Raw genomic sequence first — 21937 nt, forward strand, 5'->3', positions numbered from 1 at the left:
CTTCCATGAGCGATGTCAGGCATGATGCATCATCGGTTTACGCACTGATGTGTCACTCTGTGTCATCAAATAATGACAAGCCGCAATGACATCCACTGCAGTCCTAAATTTATAAGATTTATTGACAAAGGCTCTGGGGGAGCATGTGCAACTTGCTTTATAGAGACATTCACTATTACCCTTAAGATATCTCTAGTCTTTTCTGTTTCTTCAAGAAAGACGACTTGATGAGATTTAGAGTTTTGCCTCTGTAACTCCCACCCACCTGCTGGTCTAATAAGAGGTTGATAGAGTTCTATCGATCTGGTCAGTGTGTGCATTCAGTCGAGGTCGAAGCTTTTATATGGTGCTTTACTTGCCTAATGTCTGCGTCTTCTTGGCAATCTTACCATTTATTCCCTGTCTCGCTCTTTTCCTCTGTCATCCCTCTCATTCATTGCCTCTCTTTTTTTCTTTCTCTCCAGAGCAAACCAGCAATGCCCAGAGAATCCATCCAACTCATCATCTATAGAAAACTGGTCAGAGACTGAAAAAAACCTTGACAATGACGTCCAATTGGAAGTAGCCAAACTAGTAAGGAGGTCATTAATGGAAGGACATTGAAAAGTTTAAAACCTTATTGGATATTGGATTCCTGTCTCCACCTTCCACATACAAACTCTCTGACACTGCCACACAAACACACAAATTAATTTGGGTGATCGAGAGAAGGAAACATTCCTGCTTTCTACTGGATATAATCCTGCTGACGTTGGCCGATGTCATCTCTTGCCTCCACCCCGTTCAGCTCCTCAGGGGGCTGAGCCGTCCTGCAGAGGAGTATGGGCAGGAGGGTGGCTGACCCAACCAATCCGGTGCCTGCCCTGGGGGTTCCCCTGGCAGGGGGGCGATGGGGCCCGCTGTGCAGTGTCGGGGTGCAGACATCTCCCGGACTGCGGATTCTCCCCTCCATCAAACGACACAGCAGCCAGCCAACCAACACGCATCGCCCGCTCACCATGGCAACAGACAAAACAGAAGTTATCAGAAGTGACAGCAACAGTCTGCCGGTGTCCAAGGAGACTTCTCAGAACGAGATCAACAGCCTGACACAAGACGACATGGGGTCACAAGGGTCGGGCAGCGGAGTTTACTGCCAGATCAAAACTATTCGGACAAACCCCAAGGACACGAGAGGGAAAAGGACAGCTCGGTATACAAATGGCAGTGTAGTGGCATCTGATGTGGTGGGAGGGGTTTGCACTGAGGCCACAGAAGGTAAGGAGCCAGCCTGTGAGAGGAGGAGGGTGCAGTCACTGCGAGGGGAGGGTGGCCATCGCTCCGTATTAAAGACGGGAAGCGTCTGTACGGCCACACACGCCACCCCACCCCGGCCCTGCCGGGTGATGACGACCTCTCCACCTCGCCTGTGTGGGACTTGCGGGAGGAGGCGTTCACAGATTACACCATGCACAGGCGCATGTCGAAGGAGGGCTGTCAATCAAATAACAGCCAGCCAGACTTTACCTAATCCACCGAGGAAACCGTCTGTGGCCCCCAACCAGTCAAGGAAAGACTCTGCTCTGGACTCTCAGTCTTACACCAAAAACACAGACACAGCAAACACCTCTACACACACATCTGCAAAAACTTCACAAATACCACAGCTGTCGCACACTATACCAAAAACACACAGCTCACATTCCAACCACACATCGCACAGTCAGAACAAAACAAGAGACGCGAAGCAGCAGACGAGGCCACATTCTGCAGACTTTACTCATTACAAAGACTCAGCCACACAAACAACAGACGCGCACATACACAACAAAACAGACAGGACCACGGCTACCACACATACACAACGAGCACACATGCTGTCTGCAGATGTGACGGAACCACATTCTACTGACCAACCGAAACACGACGTGGGTAAACTCCAGCAGGCCAACGAACACGCGCACCAACAACACACATTAGTCCGCATCCCCTCAAAACCTCTAGCTCCTCCCCCTAGCAGTGAGCCAAAATCCACCAATACCCCAATTCTCCCACCAAAAAACTCCCCTAAAACGACTTGTTCCAAACCGACTACGCCCATAATGCAAACCAAAAACACCCAGGAGGCCACAAATATCCCCAAACAAACATCCTCCACACGGATCAAACTCAAGGACTACACGAAACAGAAGAGCAAATCGTTCGACGACCACACACTGCCTTGTAAGACTCATATGAAAGCACAATGTAACGGGGCACCGGGAGGACTGCTGGGCGGACATGTGGGGAACGCGCCGCGCGGGCTGGAGAGGCAGCTGCAGAGCGTGGAGGAAAACCTAGTGTCCAATCAGGAGAAGATCAAGGTGCTTCTCAATGTCATTCAAGACCTGGAGAAGAGCAAGGCCCTCAGCGAAGGGTGAGAGAGGGGAGTCAGGGGGGGCTGGGGGGGGGGTGGAGGAATATAAGAGGAAAAGAAAAGGTGAGAAAATGGAGGATGAGGGTTAAAAAACAAGACAGAGCCATGAGAATAAGGGATAGAGAGAGAAGATAAAGGAGAGGTAGAGGTATTGACTGCGAGAGCATGTGCTTAAGAAAGAGAGTGAGCTGGAGTGATAAAGTGAAGAAGGAGAGGGGGAAAAGAAGGTGTCAAAGGAGAGCACAAGATTGAGAAGAGAGCATATTTGAGTTTTTATTGCAATATATACCGACAGGCCTTCAAGTCTGTGTAATAGATTTTAAATGTCAGGCCTGTGGAGAATTGCTGTAGTGGTTGTGTGTGTGTGTGTGTGTGTGTGTGTGTGTGTGTGTGTGTTTGATCCAGTCCTGTAGGGATATGTGATACCTGCCAGCCTGTAGTCAGTGTTAGCAGATCTTAACATCTCCTTTGTCCTTTTATCTTATGTACCTTATAGAATATGTAGTCCCAATTGTACCAGCATCCCTGAGCGATATTGCACTTCCCACCGAAGCAAATTCATCAGTTCTTTTACTGTTAACTCATCCTCTCCTCTACATACATCCCAGTTGGTTTTCCGCACTCACTTCATTTCAATCTCCCTCTTTCTCCGAGGCCCTTCAACCCGCCTCAAGCCATTCATCCCTTCCTCCTTCTCCACCCTCGCATCCATCTTTCATCCGTTCTTAATTAATGCCCTTCCTCTCTCTCTATCTTTCACCTCCTCATATGTACCGTGATATCATGCCAACTTCTTCCATCCATCCTCTGCCACGCCATTTTTTTAAATTTAAATTTTTCCCTTTTCCTGCCCTGACAACACTTTCATTGCCTCTCCCCCCCTGCTGTCACGTGCTGGGCAGTCACGCTGCTTTGTTTTCTCCTCCGTCTATCACTCTGCAGTCTTCACCTCCTCATCCTCCTCTTCACAATTTCACCTTTTCTGTCAGTATTTCTTCCTCCCACGCCCTAAACTTCAGCTCCTTCATTCACAGGTGCCAGTCGCTTCCTTTTCTCTTCCAAATAAACTAACATCCATTCCTTAACCTCTTACCTCAACTCTTTCAAACAATAATGTTTCTACATATCCATCTAAGCTCTCACTATACATGTTTTTACTCCCTCCATCCCTTTCATTCCTCCTTTTCTCTGTTCAGGGGCAACAGATGTCTCTAGCTCCAGACTAATCCCCATCAGATTACCTTTGAGAAATGCAATTAATGTTTAAGCTGCACAATAAGGCTCCTAAACTCAGTGTACATGTTGTCCTGCCCTGTGAGTGTGACTGTATAAGATTATGTATTTATATCCTTGAGTGTCTGTACATGTGTGTGTTTGTTGTGAGGATGCTTATGCCTCATACTAAGAGAAACAGGGTAAAGGGGGTAAAAAGGCAGACTGAAGAGAAAGGGTGAGACAGAAAGAGAGAGCAATTGAAAGATAGAGGAGAAGACATAAGAAAGGGGAGAAAAGTAAGAGAACCGGCGAGGAAGAGGGGCTGCATGTATCTAACGCTGTGACAGAAATGAAAGTACTCTAAGTGGGCTGCTGTGATAAAAGTGTCGGCTGAGCTAAAGGGTTGTCGCTGTGCTCAGCTTCTCGTTTTCTTTTTCCTCTCCTGAAGCAAATGCTTGTCTTCTCTTGCTTGTTGTTGTCTTTGATAAAGACTGGTAGGGGAGAAGAAATGATGCCAGTCACACGATCTCTCTCCATGTAATTAAAATGTCTATTTTATCAACATAAATCAGCTACTCTCTCATCTACACAGTTCAGTACAGGGGCACCCAAAATATCTTGGCAAAATAAAGTGTTTTAATTACATGGCAGTCAGCATGAGCTTGTCAGGTTTTTTTTTAATCCAATTTTATTTTCTAACATTTCTGCACTGTAGTTAACTCTGTGGTCATAATAACACGTTTTGCATGTGTAATCATTATGCAAGACAATTTTCAACAAATCTATTCTCTAAGATTATGTTCCCTGAACCCCACACTTATAATATTTATGCCATGTAATGTTTGGCTCCCAAACTACCTAGACGGTCACAGCAAACAATGTTTAGTGACTGTTTTCACCTGCCTGGAATACTAAACAGGCATTTTCACCTGCTGGGAGTATTCAAGCGATGTCCTGGATAGTCCTCCTGGAGTACATCACATGCACTAAACATCACAAGCTATTTTGTGCCCTTTGACAACCCCCTGAGAACACACCTGATGTTGCCGCATTGAGTATGTGTAGGTGGATAGAGCAATAACAGTTGTGACATCAGCAGTCAAGAGAGCAAGACTCTTTCCAGCCAAGAGCTCGACCTGTTGTTGTTCCTCCTCTACTGTATAATGTTGAATTTAGAAAGACTCTAGTTTGGCTGTTACAAAAACTAAATAGTTGTTTAAAAAATTTTAAAAACATCAGAGCGGATGACTAAAACAAGTGTTATGTGCCGTTAGTTAGCATCTATGCACAGCTGTTCAATTAAACTCCTTTGGCGAGTGTGTGTGAATGTTTTACATCTGTTGTTTCTACAGTCGCAGCTCATACAGAACTGGTCAGGACATTAACAACTGCCCCACCTGCCAAAAGACAGCCTGCATCATCTACAGGTAACCTGATCGAGATAATGAGCTTACTGCATTACATAACCCACCAGTGACAACTCATTCTTGCCTGGAGCGTAATAAACAGACCTGTAACGTCTCCTAGAAAACCGACTTCCTTTTGTAGACTTGGAATATTTTTCCTTTTGCTATTGTTTTTCTCAGGTTTTATCACTTATTCAGCACATGCTTCTTTTTGGTTTTATTTTTCATTACCTGTCTTCCTGGTATCCTGCTGTCTCTGCCCTTTTCTCCCACTCTGGTAATTGTACTACACACGTAATATATCTCTATTTCATATGAAAAATGCAAGACTAAGCGTGATCCCCCCTCATCAATATTGGGATGAAAACATGCTGTATTCCACAGATTAGCGGAGGATGATCTCTCCAGGAAAGTTATTTACACATAAAAGAATGTTCTGTGCAAACAAGCAAATTAATTCAGCACCTAAATGATGTGTCTTTCCTGTTCCAGTCGTCCCTTGTGTGTGTGTGTGACCTAAATAGGAAACTGCATTCTTAGATCCTCTGCAGTTTACAGAGCTGCACCCCCACAATCTGATACCACATACTGTAGTATAATCCTCCCCTCACCTCCAACCCATCCCTCTCTTATTCCTATCTTTTCATTATGTAAATCATTCCATCTTCTGATCCCAAACCTGCTCAGTCGTTCTCTCTGTCATTTCTAACTTTTCATCACTGTGCATCCGTGCCTCATTCAATCTGTCAATTGCCAAAGCTATAGTCAGATGTGCCACACTCCTACTTGACCCTCCAAGACTGCTCTCTCTCTGTCTCCATGCCTGTGGTCTCACACACACAGGAAACAGTAGCCTCATGTAGAACACAGAGGCAGAGCAGAGAGGAAATATTTACTCACTGTAACTGGAATAATCTGGCATCAAAACCTCCTTTTAGTCCAAAACTTTTTGTGTGCATGAATCCGCTCAAAGCTAAGCTTGAAGCTAATGCTGCTTGTTTACAATCATATATAAATCTCCCTTGCATGCCACAAGGGATAAAGACACATTTTACAGGGCTTTAATTCCAATTCTCCCTAACTCCGAAAGATACTCGCCTCCCAGCAGCCACACATCTGCATCCCTCCTGTATTTTAACTTTTTCGTTTCATCTCTACATTTCTACTGTACTACATTTCTGATACTTTGCATCCAACGCCAACACCCCCTCCCCCCTCATCCCATTCTCTCCTCCCCTTGATCCTAATTAACACAGCAGGATCCTTAGCTCAGTAAGTAACGAACACCAAGGGGAAAGGACTGCCACATGGTAGCATACACACAGACCTATACATACCGTATATACATACATACAGTATGTATATACACACACGTAAATAAACACACTCAAACTTCCCCCTACTTCACATAGTCACATGCATGCACACACACAAAAAGATAAAGACACCAACAAGGCAACTGAACACATTCGTTCACACACACACACTCCGTTCACTGGAATGTAGCATTACTGCTAGTGAGAGCTGTAATTAATGCTTACAGGACATTAAGTGCTATTATTTTCTTGTTTTACAAATAAACCTACTCTACAATCTCAGTGCAAGGAAACCTGTCATTACAAAGTAACACAAAAAACCATTTAACAACAGTAATAAAGACACAACAACATTTCTAAATGCCTTGAAATGAGACTTTTTTAAAGTGCCTGAGGCTACCCTGCTTTCCTAAGTATGTTGCTACTTCTCACATGATTATAATCCCTCTATTCTCTCTTTCTTTCATGCTCCACTTTCCCTTTGTTTTTTTGTGCACACATGCAAATGCAGGCATGTATACGCCCATGCTAATTAATCCTACAAAAAGGGGAATCAGCTTTTATTAGACACATCTGTGCATGCATTTCATATGCATACTTGTATGCACACACTGATACGTACCGACAAACAAAGAAATTATATTTCACGCTATGTGAAAGATGTTAACGAGTTGGACAGATAAGCACAATCTGCCTCCTAATCATATTTCTTCTCATATATCGGTAACAAGTTTCTTTACTTTATAAAAACACATTTTCATTTTCGTGATCGGACAGTAACGGCCTTATCAAAAACCCTCAGAGAAGATTCTGGGTAAAGAGGATGGGAGATAGGGGGAAGGAACCCACGAGCAGAGGATGAATTACGCGTGGGACCGAAACATCCATCCTAATGATTTGTGGTGAAAAAAAGTGGTTCTGATGTGGGCTGGCTGCCTAAAGATGTTTTGCCATTGTCAGCCTTAATTAATCTGTGTGATGAGAGACAGGGGGGAGAGGAGCTTTTGACAGCCCCTCTGTTTTTCTCCCAAAGCTTAAACAGCCCAGACACACACATACAGAGACACATATGCAGGCATGTATACATACCTAATGCCTAAAGGTATTCTCTGACTTTCCTCTCCTCATACATACATGCCAAGTACATTATATTAGAGTGTATCACACATCCCCACATGCAACCCTCCTGCCTGTCCACTACATGCCTAACCTTCACCTGAACTTTAACCAAAAAAGAGTGAAGGTGTAAAAATGTAACAGTTTCTCTTAAAGAAACACACTGCACACACTCGCAAAGATGCTCAAGATGACAGCTTGCAGAACGAATTAGGAGCAGCAGCTTTTCCCACTGAGCTGTAATCCCACTGAACAATAGTGAGAGAGAGGTAGATATGGGTAGAGAGAGGTAGTTACAGAGGATTGAGAGAGGGGGAGGTTGAAACCTAGTGGAGTGTGTTGGTAGAGAGACGCTCGACAAAAAAAAAGTCCTCATTCAAATAAATAAATAAATACAGACTATAAATCGACTGAATGTGCATCACTTTATTTATTTTTATTTTATTATATGTGAGAAATATCTGTGTATGTGTTTTCATAGTACATCTCCTTTATAATTAATTCATGGCAGCCTTCTCTCTTCCTCTGTGCCCACCAGAGCTTTTACTTCCTCGTCTATTCACTCCCCCTCCTCCCCCATCCCTGTGCTCTTTCTCCAGGAGCCGAGACCTTTCCGCCCTCTCCTCTCACCACATCTCTGGTGGCAGTCATCCTCTCCTCCTTCACCTCCCTCTGTTGTTTCTGTCTCCCTCCTTTATTCTGTGGTGACCTCTCTGTCCTGTTATATTAAAGCTCACCTTTCTTTCATTTATCCATCCCTCCATCTCCCAGAGGAGATTCAGTTTCGTTTCCTTTCTCTTTCCATAAGTCCCTGTGCAATGCTATTTTTCCCCTCACTCAGCCATAGGCTTGCTATGGAAGATGAACACGTAGGATGTCAGGGGAGCACATATGTATTTGTAGAATGTATGTATGTGTGTGTGTGTGTTTGTGTGTGTGTGTGTGAGTGTGTGTCGGGGTAGTGGGATACAGGAGGACAGGAGGACGGAAGGGATGGTTGGTTGTCTCTGCTCTCCTCGCCTCATCATGTGGCTCATTAACTCCAGATGCCAGGCCCTATGCAGCTCCACCCATATAATATAACTCAACACACACACACACACACACACACACATTCTCTCTCTCACACACACGGTTACCAAAAAGGACAGAGAAAACTCAAAGTCTACTACACTATGACCTGCAGCGGTGGGCACTTCAGAGAGATGGTGAGAAAAAGAGCGTGATGGAGACGAGAGAGCAGGGGGGGGATGAGAAATGCATAGAAAAAGAAAGCCAAGAGGGTCTGCTTTGAACACATCAGAAGAGAAAAAAAAAAAAAAAAAAAAAGAGTTCCTCTCTTGCTCCTTCCTTTGGCTCCTCCATTTTGCAAATGCTCCTCTCCTCTCCTCTCCTTTCCTGCTCTCGTTTTCATTCTCCTCCCACTCTTCTCATCTCACCAGCCTGTGATCTATTGGTGCATGAAACGCAGAAGAAGAATACTCTGGACGTGAAATGTGTGCTGAGTTGAGGCCTGTGTGAAAGCAAGCGTGTGTGTATGCGTGCTGAAGGTGCATATGTCTGACTTAACAACAAAACACGATTTTACATCTCCATATAAAACTGCATTAAGCGTAGGTACAGCCTCACTTTAAGGTGCTGTAAGCATTTTGCGACTGCCTCTTAATGTCACTGAAACTCACCCTTCTCCCAGTCCCTCTCCTTCTAATCTCGTTCTGCTCAGCAGACCTCCACTTGTCCTTGCATCCCTCTCCTCCTCTTCTCTCTCTCTCTCTACCCCCACATCTAATCTCTTTCTGTGAAAAATGAGCCATATAAATAAATTTGACTTGATTTGACACTATCCCCAACCTCTAAATTGTGCTCCTGCTTCCAACGTCTCTCCCCCGTCTCCTTCCCTGTCTCCTTCCCTATCAACTGCTCTCTCTCTTTCACTCTCCTCTCCAGTGTGGAGCATGATTTCCGGCAGCAGGAGGGACGCTTCCAGGGAGTCATGGAGGCCCTGGAGGGTGAGTACGACGTGCCTGCAGCGCCCACTCTGACCAAGTCCACGCCAGTCCCTTCCTCCTCCTCCTCCTCCTCCAGCCGCCCCGGTACCAAGGCCCGTGTCAAGAAACTCCGCAAGAAGTGTTTCTGGTGGCTCTAAGCTTTTGGAGAAATCACAACGGCCTTTCTGGGAAGCAGGTGCACACAGGTGTGGATTATGTTTCAGTGGACCTGTAGAGTTCTAGAGTAAAGCTTCTCTCTTGTGATCATGTGGGTGTGTAGTGTGTTTAAGTGTCATTAAAATCAGTGGAGGAGTGGGGGTATTTTTCTAAGCTGCATCCCTGTAAATGGCACTTTTTCCACAGCAATCCATCGTCAGATTTGACAAAATACACCAGGGATCTGGTAGAGAAACTGGAAATGCACTTAAGAAGGAACCAAAGGAGCTGTGGAACTTTCCTCTCAGATCTGTCTGAGAGGGAATTTGAGGAAGTGATCATCCTGATCTTCTCTCTTCAGGAGCCAGACTTTAGCGGCTAATTTGTGATTAATTTGTGATTGAAGGTGAGGACACTGTTTTCCCATAATGATTCTGACAACAAAGAGAGGATGCGTTGACACTTTGGATGACAGACGGTCGCACTATATGTAACTCGGCAGACTGGCTGTCTAGACAGATGGATAGATGTATGAACGGATTTATGCCAAGACAGATTCACACCTACAGCTGGGAATGACAACCATTTTTCTTCACAACCATTTTGGCTAAATTACAGCAATAAGGAGGGGAAGCAGAATGGAATGCTGTGTCTTTGGACGGCCTGATGGCCAAAATTTTGAATGTAGCAACAACTGACACACTAAGAGGATATGAGTGAAAATCAAGCTGATGAGCTCTCTGGAAAACAAAGAGACAGCCCGCTGGATGGATATCAGGGTTTAGAGAGCACAGTGGAGATTGTAATAAGAATACATTAAGAGACAATGTGATAGGCAGCTGATCAAAGACTGACAGGCTGTGTCAGACAATTAAAAATTCTGTCAGCGTTGACTGACAGAGTGATTGATTCTCTCCTTTATTACCATCCAAAATGGAAGTGTTTTGCTGTAATCTCAATCTTGTTTCAAGGATTTTCACACAGACGTGTGCATACAAACACATGCACAGAGGCACACACTTGCAGACACCAATTTGCACATTTAGTAAACTCACAGAAACACAAGCAAGCATTCATGCACACGCATACACAGCGTACATTCAGTACATGTGTGAACCAGTGCAAACTAGGGGTAGACCAGTTTTCAGTTCACTGTTAATGATTGGCCTGTACTCATGTAGTAGAAATGCATTGATATTTCCAAAATGACACCCAACGAAGCACCAGTGAAATCTCTCTGAATTACAGTGAAACTACCCGTTGATGTCTGGAGTTTTTCCTAATTCAACATGGCACAAATTGTGCAGAGGAATGCTCCACTGACATGCTACAATGTGAAGAGCCCAAAGCCATCAGCTTTTATGATGTTATTTAGCATCTACCTTCTGTGACTGTTTGCACTCTCACAGAGATTCATGCAGAAAGTTACCTAGAATATTATGCAGGAAAGCCAAAACATATCTAATATTTTTGTTATTCCCTAATAACACATTAAATATAGAACAGGCAATTTCCATAGCTATATACTTGTTCTGTAGCATTCAGGCTATAGTGCCACCGCTAGCTTGTTCGTCGAGCTGACAGACAGCAAGAAAAGTCAACGATAAAACATACCCTGCTGGTCTAGATATTATCAAAATGTGAAAAAGAAAAAAAATCATTACACTATATTGGGTCAAGGTACGTTATCTGATTTAAAAACGAAATTTGATCAATAAACAATGTCTTTGTAAAATGATAACTCAGTACATAGTGGAAAATGGTATTTTATAACCAACTATATATTGGCAGACATGACTGTTATCAGCAATTAAGATTCAAAAATCAAGTCCTGCATGGGTCTATCCCTTTTGCAAACACGCACCCACAACACACACACACACACACACACACACACACACACACACACACACACACACACACACACCAGTGCTTACTTCACAGCAGTTTAGAGCCTAACCACTAATCTCACAAGGGCCTACTTCAGCTGCTTCTGGTTAACAAGTTGCCACCAATTAGAATCCTGGATGACAACACACTTACTAATTAACCAATCTATATCCAAAATACCCTGTCCCTGCATTTTTATAAGCTGTCCCATAACAGTGTGTGAGCTCCCACGATGCCCCTCTCTTCCTGCTCTTCCTCTTGTATGTACAATAAAAGTGTGTATTTTAAACAAAAGTCGCTGTTGTCAGCATACTTTGTGTTTCAGAGTCAAATCACCTGGCAGACTAGGTGGATGGAGGGTTGGTTGTATATGGCGCGTATGCAAAGTTGCATGTACTTACAATGAGAGCATGCTCACGACCCATTGTGATGACTGTCCGGTTGATGATCCTCAGCAGAGACACCACAATGTCCTGAATGTGTTTAAAGGTTTCCCCCTGAGAAAAACAGAGACAGAGAGCAGGGAGAAAGAGAATGGTGGGAAGGAGGTAGGGGAGAAAAAGACAGAGATAAACAAAAAATGAGAAACACAAAAATATACACACAGATGCAAAACAGCTCCCGTCCTATTGAAGCAGCCCACTACAATGGGACAGACCCACAATTCAGGCATAATGTTGGCACTGCTTCCAGAAACATTGCACAACTTTTTCTCAACAAAACTTTGGAGACTAGTTAGGTTTTGTTTGTGTGGCTCCAAGTTCGCACAGTCCAAATTTTCGCTAGTGCTCTGAACGGATGGACGGCTGATCAAATGAAACAAGAAAGAGAATAACGTTTTCTGACTCTGAAGTTTAAAGTCTGTTCACTTTTCCAGAAAACGAGCCTCGTGAGTACCCCTGGTTGATCATCCTCAGCATGGACATTTGAACCGCAAACGGCTTCTGAGACGTAAATGTGGATTTTTCTGTGCAGACCTGCTTTCATATTCCTATCGCTCCCTTCCCTTTGAAGCCACTTTTCTGTTATGTTTCTCGTCCTCCCTATGCCCAGAGGGGAACAAAGGGGATGAGATGTATTTAACAGTTTGTCTGTCTTTGTGCTCAGACTTCTCCTGAGTCAAATTAGTACTATTACTAAATTAGTTTCCTACTGCAAAAGTCCTAATTTTTTGTCATCTGTATGGCCAAGTGTTTTAACACCTTAAGACTTGCATCTTAACTAAAGTTGGACCTGCTGTATGCTGTATGCTCTGAAGGAAGTGGTGCATTGTTCTGACATTTTGGTTGTTTCATCCATTGAAAACAAAAAGAAAATAATTCATAATATTTGCAACTGAGCAATATAAACAGGAGGTTTTGACACAATATTCACCAAACATAACTACCAAAAATGTTTTCTTGAACCAAGGATAGGCCACACAGATAAATCGTCTATCATGCTATATTTAATTTTACAGCATAATTGCAATTCTCATTATTACAACAGCCAAATTATAAATGATGCAAAATCTTTTATCACAATATCAATATCATTTTCATTTACTGCCAGGCTGTAACTAACCTGTATCTTCATTAATTTGACATTCATCATACAGCAAATGGTGAGGAAAGGGGCCTCAAGAAAGATCACAACTTTTTTTTACATAAGTGCTGGAAATTGACTTTTAATGGCCAAAATATTTAAGATGTTGTGCTTAATATTATGTTTGATGTCCTGTGAAGACTGCAAGCTAAGAGAAATCTGAATAATGACATACACATAAAAAGAGGACAAAAGCCTCTCTCAAGTAAAATATGCACCTTTATAGAGACATGGCTCCTTGTGCACAGGAAAAAACTCAGACAAACCCAGACAAACACCCACACTCTGCTACAGTGAAGCTGGTCAATGGAAGCTGACTCAGACTTGCCTGAGGGTTGTAACTCACTAGTGAAGCATCTGCTACATCCAAACACACCTTAGCATTAATGCTGCTGGACATGCTTGTTTGTGTGCAACCTTGTTAGCATAATATGACCCAAATATGCATGTGTGTGCGTGTAGACACTGTATGTGTGTATGTCCTTGTATGAGCTGCTCAGCAAAGCATAAAAAGGAAGAGGGAAGGTCCAAAAATAACAGAAGTAGGTAAAAAGGACTCAAGTTCAATGTTTTAAACTCACCATGCTCTCCATCTGTGTGACTGTGTGGATGCAGGGGTGTGTGTGTGTGTGTGTGTGTGTGTGTGTGTGTGCACTGGCTTGATGGAAGATGATTTGAAGGGCCTGATGAGAATCAGGTAGGCATGATTAAACACATTAAAAGGACTGACTCACAGCCACAGGACACAGAAAAAGATAAACAACAGTTTAAGTGTGTGTATGTGTGTGTGTGTGTGTGTGTGTGTGTGTGTGTGTGTGTGTGTCTCTTTTACGTCTCAGACTAACTCAAATTCAGACACCCACACACACACTCAGCTAGTTAGGTTGAGGCGCAGCTGTTGACTTTAAATAAGCCTAAGTCTTTCTGGCTCACTGTAGGTATTTTGGTCTCCTGGAAAGAGTTTCCATCTCAGAACTGGAAGATGAGGGACAGGACCAAATACTCATTCTCTTTCCTGCCGAACAGGAACACATTATAAGTCGGTAACTCAGTTCATTTATTCCAAACTGTAGCTGGGCTGGTTTATTATCTCTACGTCTTGATACAAAAAAGAAAAACAGAAAACATTGTTTTGCGGGTAGGGGAAAGAAGAAAAAGCGAGAAATCCCTGGTGAGCCATGTCTCTCTGTCTTCCTCTGTTAGTAACCTCCCTTTATCACACAACCACACACACACACACACACACACACACAAAAGTTACTTATGAATTCAACACAAACTCTCCCACAGACATGGGCATCTGTCTATTGTGTCGTCCTCTCTTCCGTTTCTGTTTGTCTGTCTCAATCTCTCTCTATAATTCTGAGACATCTGTGGTGCGACAACTTCATCAGGTACCAACCCGAGAGGAAAGGAGAGAAAAAGGGTGGTAGGCTCCTGTCACCTCTTCCTCTGCTTCTCTTGTTTTTCTGACTTCTTCCACCTGTTTCTGTCTCCCCTCCCGCCCCGCTTTCAATTTCAGACTGTCATCTCTCTGGCTGCCTTTATTGTTTCCCTCCACCTTATTACCTTTTTCCCCTCTGTCTGTTTAGCTGTTAACTCTCAGTGTCTGCTTTCCCATTCCCTTTTTTTTTTTGCTCCCGTCGTCCCCACATGGCCATGAGCGGTTTTCATTTCTCTGGCCTTTTCTGCTCTTGTTCATTTTTTCCTCGACAATTTAAAAACCTAATCCTACATAGTTTGCTTTTCTCGGCCAGATAACACATCTGTGTGTGTGTATGTGTGTGTGTGTGTGTGTGACAGGATTTTCATTTGGTGAACAAGAGTGTCTGAGCTTTTTACAAAAAGCTGGGCAGCATAAAGAACAGGAGTCATGTAGAAGTGGTGGTGCGGTCAAGGTTCTCATTGAGCTATATACTATGTGCAGCCTTGCAACACACATACGCTAGACGATGTAGGTAAGTGTGTGCATGTGTGTGTGCGTGTGTGTGTGTTTTCCTTTGACTACACTTGAATAGATACATTTAGATTCTGAATCACAGCCAGTAGTCACCCTGAAAGCATCTTTAACATGTTGATAGTATAAGGACCAAATAGTAATTTAAGGTATTTGTAGATTTCTGAAGATAATGCTACTAGTCTGCACTTATATGTCATCAAACAGCAGACTTTAGTTCTCATGCAGTTTGACAGAAAACCTGTATGAGACTGTGTGTTACTGGTTTTGTCGTCTGTACATGATTGTATTTGTACCTGTCACATCCTTTTGACACTCCTGCCACTGCCTGCTTTTGTTCTTTTACCTCAACTGACGCAAATCCATCTCATCATATTCACTACTCCATTCATTACTCCTCTGTCTTGTCTCTCACTGTCTCTCTCCTCTTGGCTCATGCTTCATTAGTGCTATCCAAATAAATAGTGCTGAAAAAAAGCCATACCTTCACTTCAAAGACTCAGCAGGCTGTCAACAACTTGCAGCAGCAATTAAAAAGCCCTCGGCTGGATGCTGGTGATGTATTTGTTGTGCGCGCGTGCATGCGTGCTTGTGCGTATTGAAGATGTTTAGTTCAGGAGCTAACTGGATTTTGTTTCAACAGACTGACATGCAGCAACACGCGTGAAACAAAAATCAATTCAGTTCTAATTGGTCAAGGCCCGCTTCGATGCACCGCTGTGTGACTGAAGACAAAACTGCTTAAGGCAATTCGCTATACTCTTTAGGAGACAAGTTCCACTGGGGTGGCACAGAGCTCAGGGGTAGTTCAAATTCATTCTAAGATGCTACAGAGATAAAGGAAATGTCTTCTAATTTGTGGGCTGGATCATTTTTACTCATATTTTCCCCAGAATAATGCTTTGTAAGAAGGAAGTATTGTGGATTTTCAGATCAAATGATGCTTGACAGTTCTGTTACTCACCAGTTTCTGTTTACTGGTTTGCCTCCACTGTAAGCACCTAGTGTTCATTATCACCTTGGGTTGTTTGGCTTTTTTTTATTATCTTTGTACATGCAGATTTTGTCTAGGCTGTTTACTTGTGGTATTGGGATGAGTCACTCAAGTCACGCATCAAGTGACCACTTAGCATCTGATTTTGTTTCCCACTGACATTTGATTGTATCTGTGGGAAACTGCATCTGCCATTATAAGAAGGAAAATGCCATGCAGCGAATGTTGGAAACTACAAAGGACTGGGATTGCTATTTGCATACCTCTAACTGACAGAAGCTGGAAAGAAATAAGAGAACTGACATGGCAATGTAGCGAGAGAGAAAGAAAGAACAACTTGGGTATTTTGTATCAAATAGAGGCTGTGATTGGGAGTTGGTTGTGCTATTTGCAATAATATGGAACAGAGTATTCTTAAGTATGGTCAAAGACCTACAGTAAAAATGTTCATACCACACTTTATCATATAATTGTAACCCAGATCATATCCACATGTGGCCCTAAGCTGTCAGATCAATAGGTCACAACTGTCTACTTTGAATCAGCCACAGAGAATTCAGTGGAATGGCAGGTGTCAACAGGCTCTCTCTCACCACATTGTCCCTGCTGAGGACTTCCAGGATGTTGTTGAGCAGCTCCAGACTGTTTCTCCTCTCATCATGAGGCCCGTCAGCCATACTGGCCAGTGCCCCGCTCAGCTCCCGCAGCATCATGGGTAACAGCACGTCGCGGCACTCTGAAGAAACAAAAGCACACCTGGTCAAAGATGACAGGTTTAATAAGCAGTAGATTATTTTTTAATGAAAAAAAGAAGCTTCCCAGTCTAGAAGAAAATTGGACAGTGTGAAACAGCATGTATATTGTTTAGGCAAAACCCTAAAACATAAGATTAAAAACAAACATCAAAAGCCATGGCTCTTTTAAAAACCCTTCAGAATCTAAACCCACGGACCTTTACGTCAGTTGCTGCAGCACCTGTGGAGACAGCTGCACCCACACAGCTATGAATAATGATGCCAGTCCACCCTGATAAGAAATTCAACCCTAACCCTTGACTGCACAATGGAGTGATATCAATCAAGTGTCTATTTACAGTTCAATGCATGTCTGCTGCTCTGTCAGCCACAAAGTCAACACATCAATCACCGCGGCCTAATGTTTTCTCCTTCCCATTTCCGATTAATGCTAATCTTCAGTTAATTCACGTGTTAATTTGGTCACACATGTAATCCATCATCTCTAATTACATTAATACAAGACCATGTCAAAGTGACAAACGCTGAAGTGGGAAAACAATTTAATTAATGCTAAAATATGCATAGTTAAACTTACTGTACATGAAGCTATCTATTACATTTTACACTATTTACACCTGGTGCTTAACTGCTCTATAAATCCGTTTATGGGTATTAAACGTTCACAGCTTCTCTCTGGGGGTTGTCCAAAGTCATTCTGGGAGTTATAGGAAATCACTGAAGGAGTATAGTAGCAGAACTACTGTAGTGGAAAGTGAAGTAAAAGCAGACTTGAGTAAAGTGAGGGATGTATGTGCAACTTAAGCACCTCTCATAATTTTCTCTCTTTTTTCTTTCTCACATTTTCTTAAGCTTTTTGGAATGTGCCATTAATCTTCTCTAAAGTTATGTGCTACTCTGTAATAAGGTTAAGATTGGAGGGGTGCCATCCAGATTAGGCAAACATATGATGAAACAATGTGATTCATGAATATGGTGACCATTATTGATTATTATGATTAGAATGTTATTATTTTATGGCATACTTGGGTTTGAGATCTTACTTTGAAAAATGAATATAACAGATCTAATCTCAACTAGTGTGTTTGGACAATAAACTTTATGTAGAAAACTAAAATTAAGGAATAAAAGACAAATGTGACTCAGTGGTTAAACAAAATGACTAAGCTCTTAGAAAGAGTTTTGTTTGGATTTTTTCCAAAGCACTTTATAACTTTAACTTTCAGATTGATGAATGTGTTTATTTACCGTCACACAATATTCTAAATGCACAAATAAAACAGTCACGGCTCTCAGCATTTACTTAAAACTTGTTTCAGGTTTCTCCAAGTTTATTTTAATGCAAAACTAACATAAAAAGAAAAGTCAGGCTCCTGTGGGACTGAAAAATGCAGTGCTAAACCCTCCATAATGCTAAATAAAACGTTCTAAACTTTTCACCTCATTGAGTAATTGCTGACAACTTTTAACTTTTGACAACTGTGTAATATTTTGTCATTTGATGATTTAATGATGAGACTGGTAATTTGACTACACACAGTCTGACAGAAAATGCAAATAACTGATTTCTAAAGAGGCCATCCTTCCAAAATGATCTGATATTGTTTAGAAGTCAGCAGAGCTGTGGCCAAAATACCAGACACGGTAGTTGTCCTAGGTTACAGTAAATTGATTCAACACTGTTTAGGATGTTGGTCCAGAATTTTAGATTATGTTTGAGTCATATCAGTAAAGCTGTAAAATGAACATTTATTGTATCTCCACACCAATTCAGACTCACCTACAAATATATTTAACTATAGCAGATGCAAATCCATAAAATTGTAATGCTAACTTTACACAGTTTTAACAGCTTTGCTTTGAATTGTGGATCAATATATTTAACCATCCATACAAATAATATTACACATTTATAAATAACATAAGAAAACTTGGATTGCAGTGTACTCCAATATCAACTATTCTTATTTTATCCACTTGTCTTCCTTGACCTCTCCCTGTGTTTCCTCTTCCTTCTCCATCTTTCTCTCCCACCACCAACCTCCTTCACCCCATCCCTCTCTTATAGCCGCAGGTAGACAGAGCCCATTAAAAGCTCATCTGAGCTGATGCTCATTAGTTCCATTATTAACTGAGCCAAGCCTACACGCCTGCTGAGTGGACTCTCATCACAACACTCAACTCCATCATGCAAACATGTGGAGAGGAAGGGGGGGTTAAGAGAGAAAAAAAAGAGAGAGTGGGTGGAGGGTGGGTTGGGGGGAACTCATGAGTCACTGAGTGCCCTCCATGAGTCACAGAAATGGAGGGAGGAGACGGAGGAGGAGCTAGAGGAGTGGCCTGGACAGGTAGAGCAAATCTAACAGGAGGGGTAGGAGGATTAAATCAGACACTGGGAAAGACTAGGTGACAAACAAACATTATATCTTAGTGCCATGCAAGTGGAGTCTACTTAAAATGATTTAAAGAGTAAAAATTTAAATAAAAATGTTGCTTTGTCAGAATTAAACAAGATGAAAGAGGGAGGCCTCCTGGTCTGTGCAGAGAGGTAGAGAACGGTGTTTCAGATGCTGCCAGCTTTGTATTTTAGTGGAAGCCCTGCTAAACCTGTTTAATCCATCAAAGCAGAAACTCATCATCTTTTGTCCTTTCAGACACAGAAAACAATGGGTTGTGTTTCGTAGCAATATTGTTGTGTGCACAAGCTCGAGAATTAATCAATCTGCCTCCCTGGGGGTGGACGTACCATGAAACCTGTGGAGAGCTCCACTCCCTGGTCAAATGACCCAAAAGCCACCTGCTTCTTTATTTCTATTGATCTCAGAAATAAACCGAGCTGATATTTCTGGGTATAACATGCACACGGGGGAAGGAAAGTGAAATAGTAAGCAGGTGGGGGCAGGGAGGGTTGGAAGGGTATCTTATTGTGTGGTACATTGTGCGCTATTTGTTTATACTGTGTCAGGAGCCAGGTATAATGAAAAAATAACCACAATAACAAGTTTCAAGGTCTAGGCCATAACCTGACTCTATGGGAATGTGCAGAAAGACAGAACAACACATTTACTGAAGCTCCACTCATTTCATTACTGCACACAGAGTAGTATATAGAAAATTAACATTAATAAGAATCAAAGGCAACAGGCATCTAGACTTTAAATTGCAGTTACTTTGTAGGTTTTTGAGATTTGTTTTTATTGTACTTGTCTTGGGTTAGGCATGAACTGTCTCATGTTCTCAGCCAACACAAAAACTGCTGCTTTCATAGATAAAAATGAGGAAGAGAAAGAAAGAAAGAAGCATAATTGAGTGTTGTTGGATAAAAAAAAAGCTCCATAGAGAAATTGAAAGTTCATTTTATTTTTATTTTTCACTGAGGCTATTTTCTAAATAAGGAAAATTTTCAGTAACAGCAAGGTGGCAGGCACACTCAGACTTTATGTACTGCACTATAGATTTTGACGGTTTCATTGTCCACAGTGACAGTCTGCTTTGGCTCTGGTTGGCCCTTCTATAGGATCCACAGCCTGCTGACACTGGAAGACTGTATATTTTTACCAATTTGAATGGTGATGGAAAAGCAACAAGAGTCTTATGCTTTCTGAACACTCTCTATATAACCTGTGCTCTTCTGGGAGCTTGTGTATGCAGCGTAAAACACCTTTAGATTAGTCAGCAGCTGCTTCTCATCTTAAAATTCAGTAAACATACAGGAAACCATGCGCATCCTAATAGCTTACTCATCTCCGGCGTTCTTCTACTTTGTACTTTGATGGATCTGTCAGGGTGTGTGCTGTATGTTGTGCTTTTACTTAGCTTCCCCTTCCCTTTAAATTTGCCTCTGGAGCTCCTGAATATGAGCATCAGAAATGATGAAGTACAGGCTGCCTTGGTAATGCTGCTCCAGACTCTGCTGATAGTCTTCAGTCACTGATGCGGAACAGCACCTTTAACTTTGCAGGTACTTCTTAGTGCCTTGCCCGGCCAAGAATAACATCAGGAATGTTAATATCTACTGCCTCAGCCTGAATGGCAGCTTTCTCAGAGACTCTTTTGAACTGCACCATGGTCCTGAGGGCTTTCAGTCTTGTAAGAACACCAGCCACAATGGTACGCAGCTCCCAGGTCTAGGTCATTCTTTAAGAGGGCATTTGAAATCATTGCTATTTCAAGGAACTCCTGGCTCTGGGGAACTGCACTGTGGCTGACCGTACACTCCAACTGCTCTGAAGGAATATGTGTGTTTGTACCAACAAAAGGATATGCAAAAATAACAAAATATCCTTGCACACAAATTAATAAGTTCTCTACTTTTCTAAAAAATCACATCACATCAGTGGTCCAATCAAACATGATGGATGCCTTCTGCATTTCTTCTTAGACTTTTTAAAACAGATATCTCAAGAGCACATACTGTGTTTGGAGCCACCTGAGCTCATTTCTGTGGGCTTTTATTTCTTGACTGAGTCAAAATAAACCATAAGTGTACCATTATATTGGCTGAGTAGTTTTACTGTCGGTACAAATTTGCCAGGATCTGAACTAGAGGAACTTTTATTGTCTCTGTGGAAAGCAGTCACTTCCTGACAAAATGACACCTTGGCACAAATGCTAGATCTGTTGGTCTGGCAAATTTAGCTTCCTGATAGAATCTGAAGCTCCTGGCTGTCTCTCCCTCTTGTGTGTGCATGTCTCACTTTCTTCATCTGTTATTTCTATTCTTTGTGTTTCCTGGTCTTTTTTGTATAACACAACCTCTATTTTCTCCATCTCAATCTTCTGCCTGTTGTTTTGCATCTTGTTTTTTTCTCTTTACTGGACTCTCTGCATGCCCTTCCATACATTTCTGCTGGTCTTTCTGTCACATCAGCTTACTTTCTGTTATCATTTAGTTTCTCCACCCAAGCATTTCTGGTAAAACTTCCCCACAAGCTACCTATCAATTGATCCAACCAATCAGCAGTTCTGCGTTGTTGTAAGCCGTGTATCTCGTCCTCTCAGAGTACGGAACAGTACAACATGAGCTACGTGCTCTAGATCTACTCTGGCTTGAGCCTCTCGGATGGAACTTCCTTTCAGGCTGCATGCAAATCTGGCATCCTTCACTGGGACTGGCAGAGTCTAACTACAGCCATAGCCCTAATCCTATAACCTTAAACCATTTT

The 21937-nt window shown here is 42.4% G+C and overlaps 2 protein-coding genes across 2 annotated transcripts in view; one reads left to right on the forward strand and one right to left on the reverse strand.

Annotated features, from left to right (window-relative positions):
• The window catches only part of LOC108885524 (dedicator of cytokinesis protein 2), an 89718-nt gene that overhangs the window by 34267 nt on the left and 33514 nt on the right, over positions 1 to 21937 (reverse strand). The window contains 2 exon segments of the mRNA XM_018679891.2: positions 11884 to 11979; positions 16611 to 16753. Coding sequence (XP_018535407.1) covers positions 11884 to 11979; positions 16611 to 16753 — 239 coding nt within the window.
• Positions 317 to 11871, forward strand: LOC108885525 (protein INSYN2B). The gene is made up of 3 exons (XM_051072392.1): positions 317 to 2395; positions 4963 to 5037; positions 9396 to 11871. Exons 1-3 carry the CDS (start codon positions 822 to 824, stop codon positions 9592 to 9594), a joined length of 1848 nt encoding a protein of 615 aa, XP_050928349.1. The 5' UTR covers positions 317 to 821; the 3' UTR covers positions 9595 to 11871.

This window comes from Lates calcarifer, linkage group LG8, assembly GCF_001640805.2.
Source record: "Lates calcarifer isolate ASB-BC8 linkage group LG8, TLL_Latcal_v3, whole genome shotgun sequence".
Taxonomy (NCBI): Eukaryota; Metazoa; Chordata; class Actinopteri; family Centropomidae; genus Lates; species Lates calcarifer.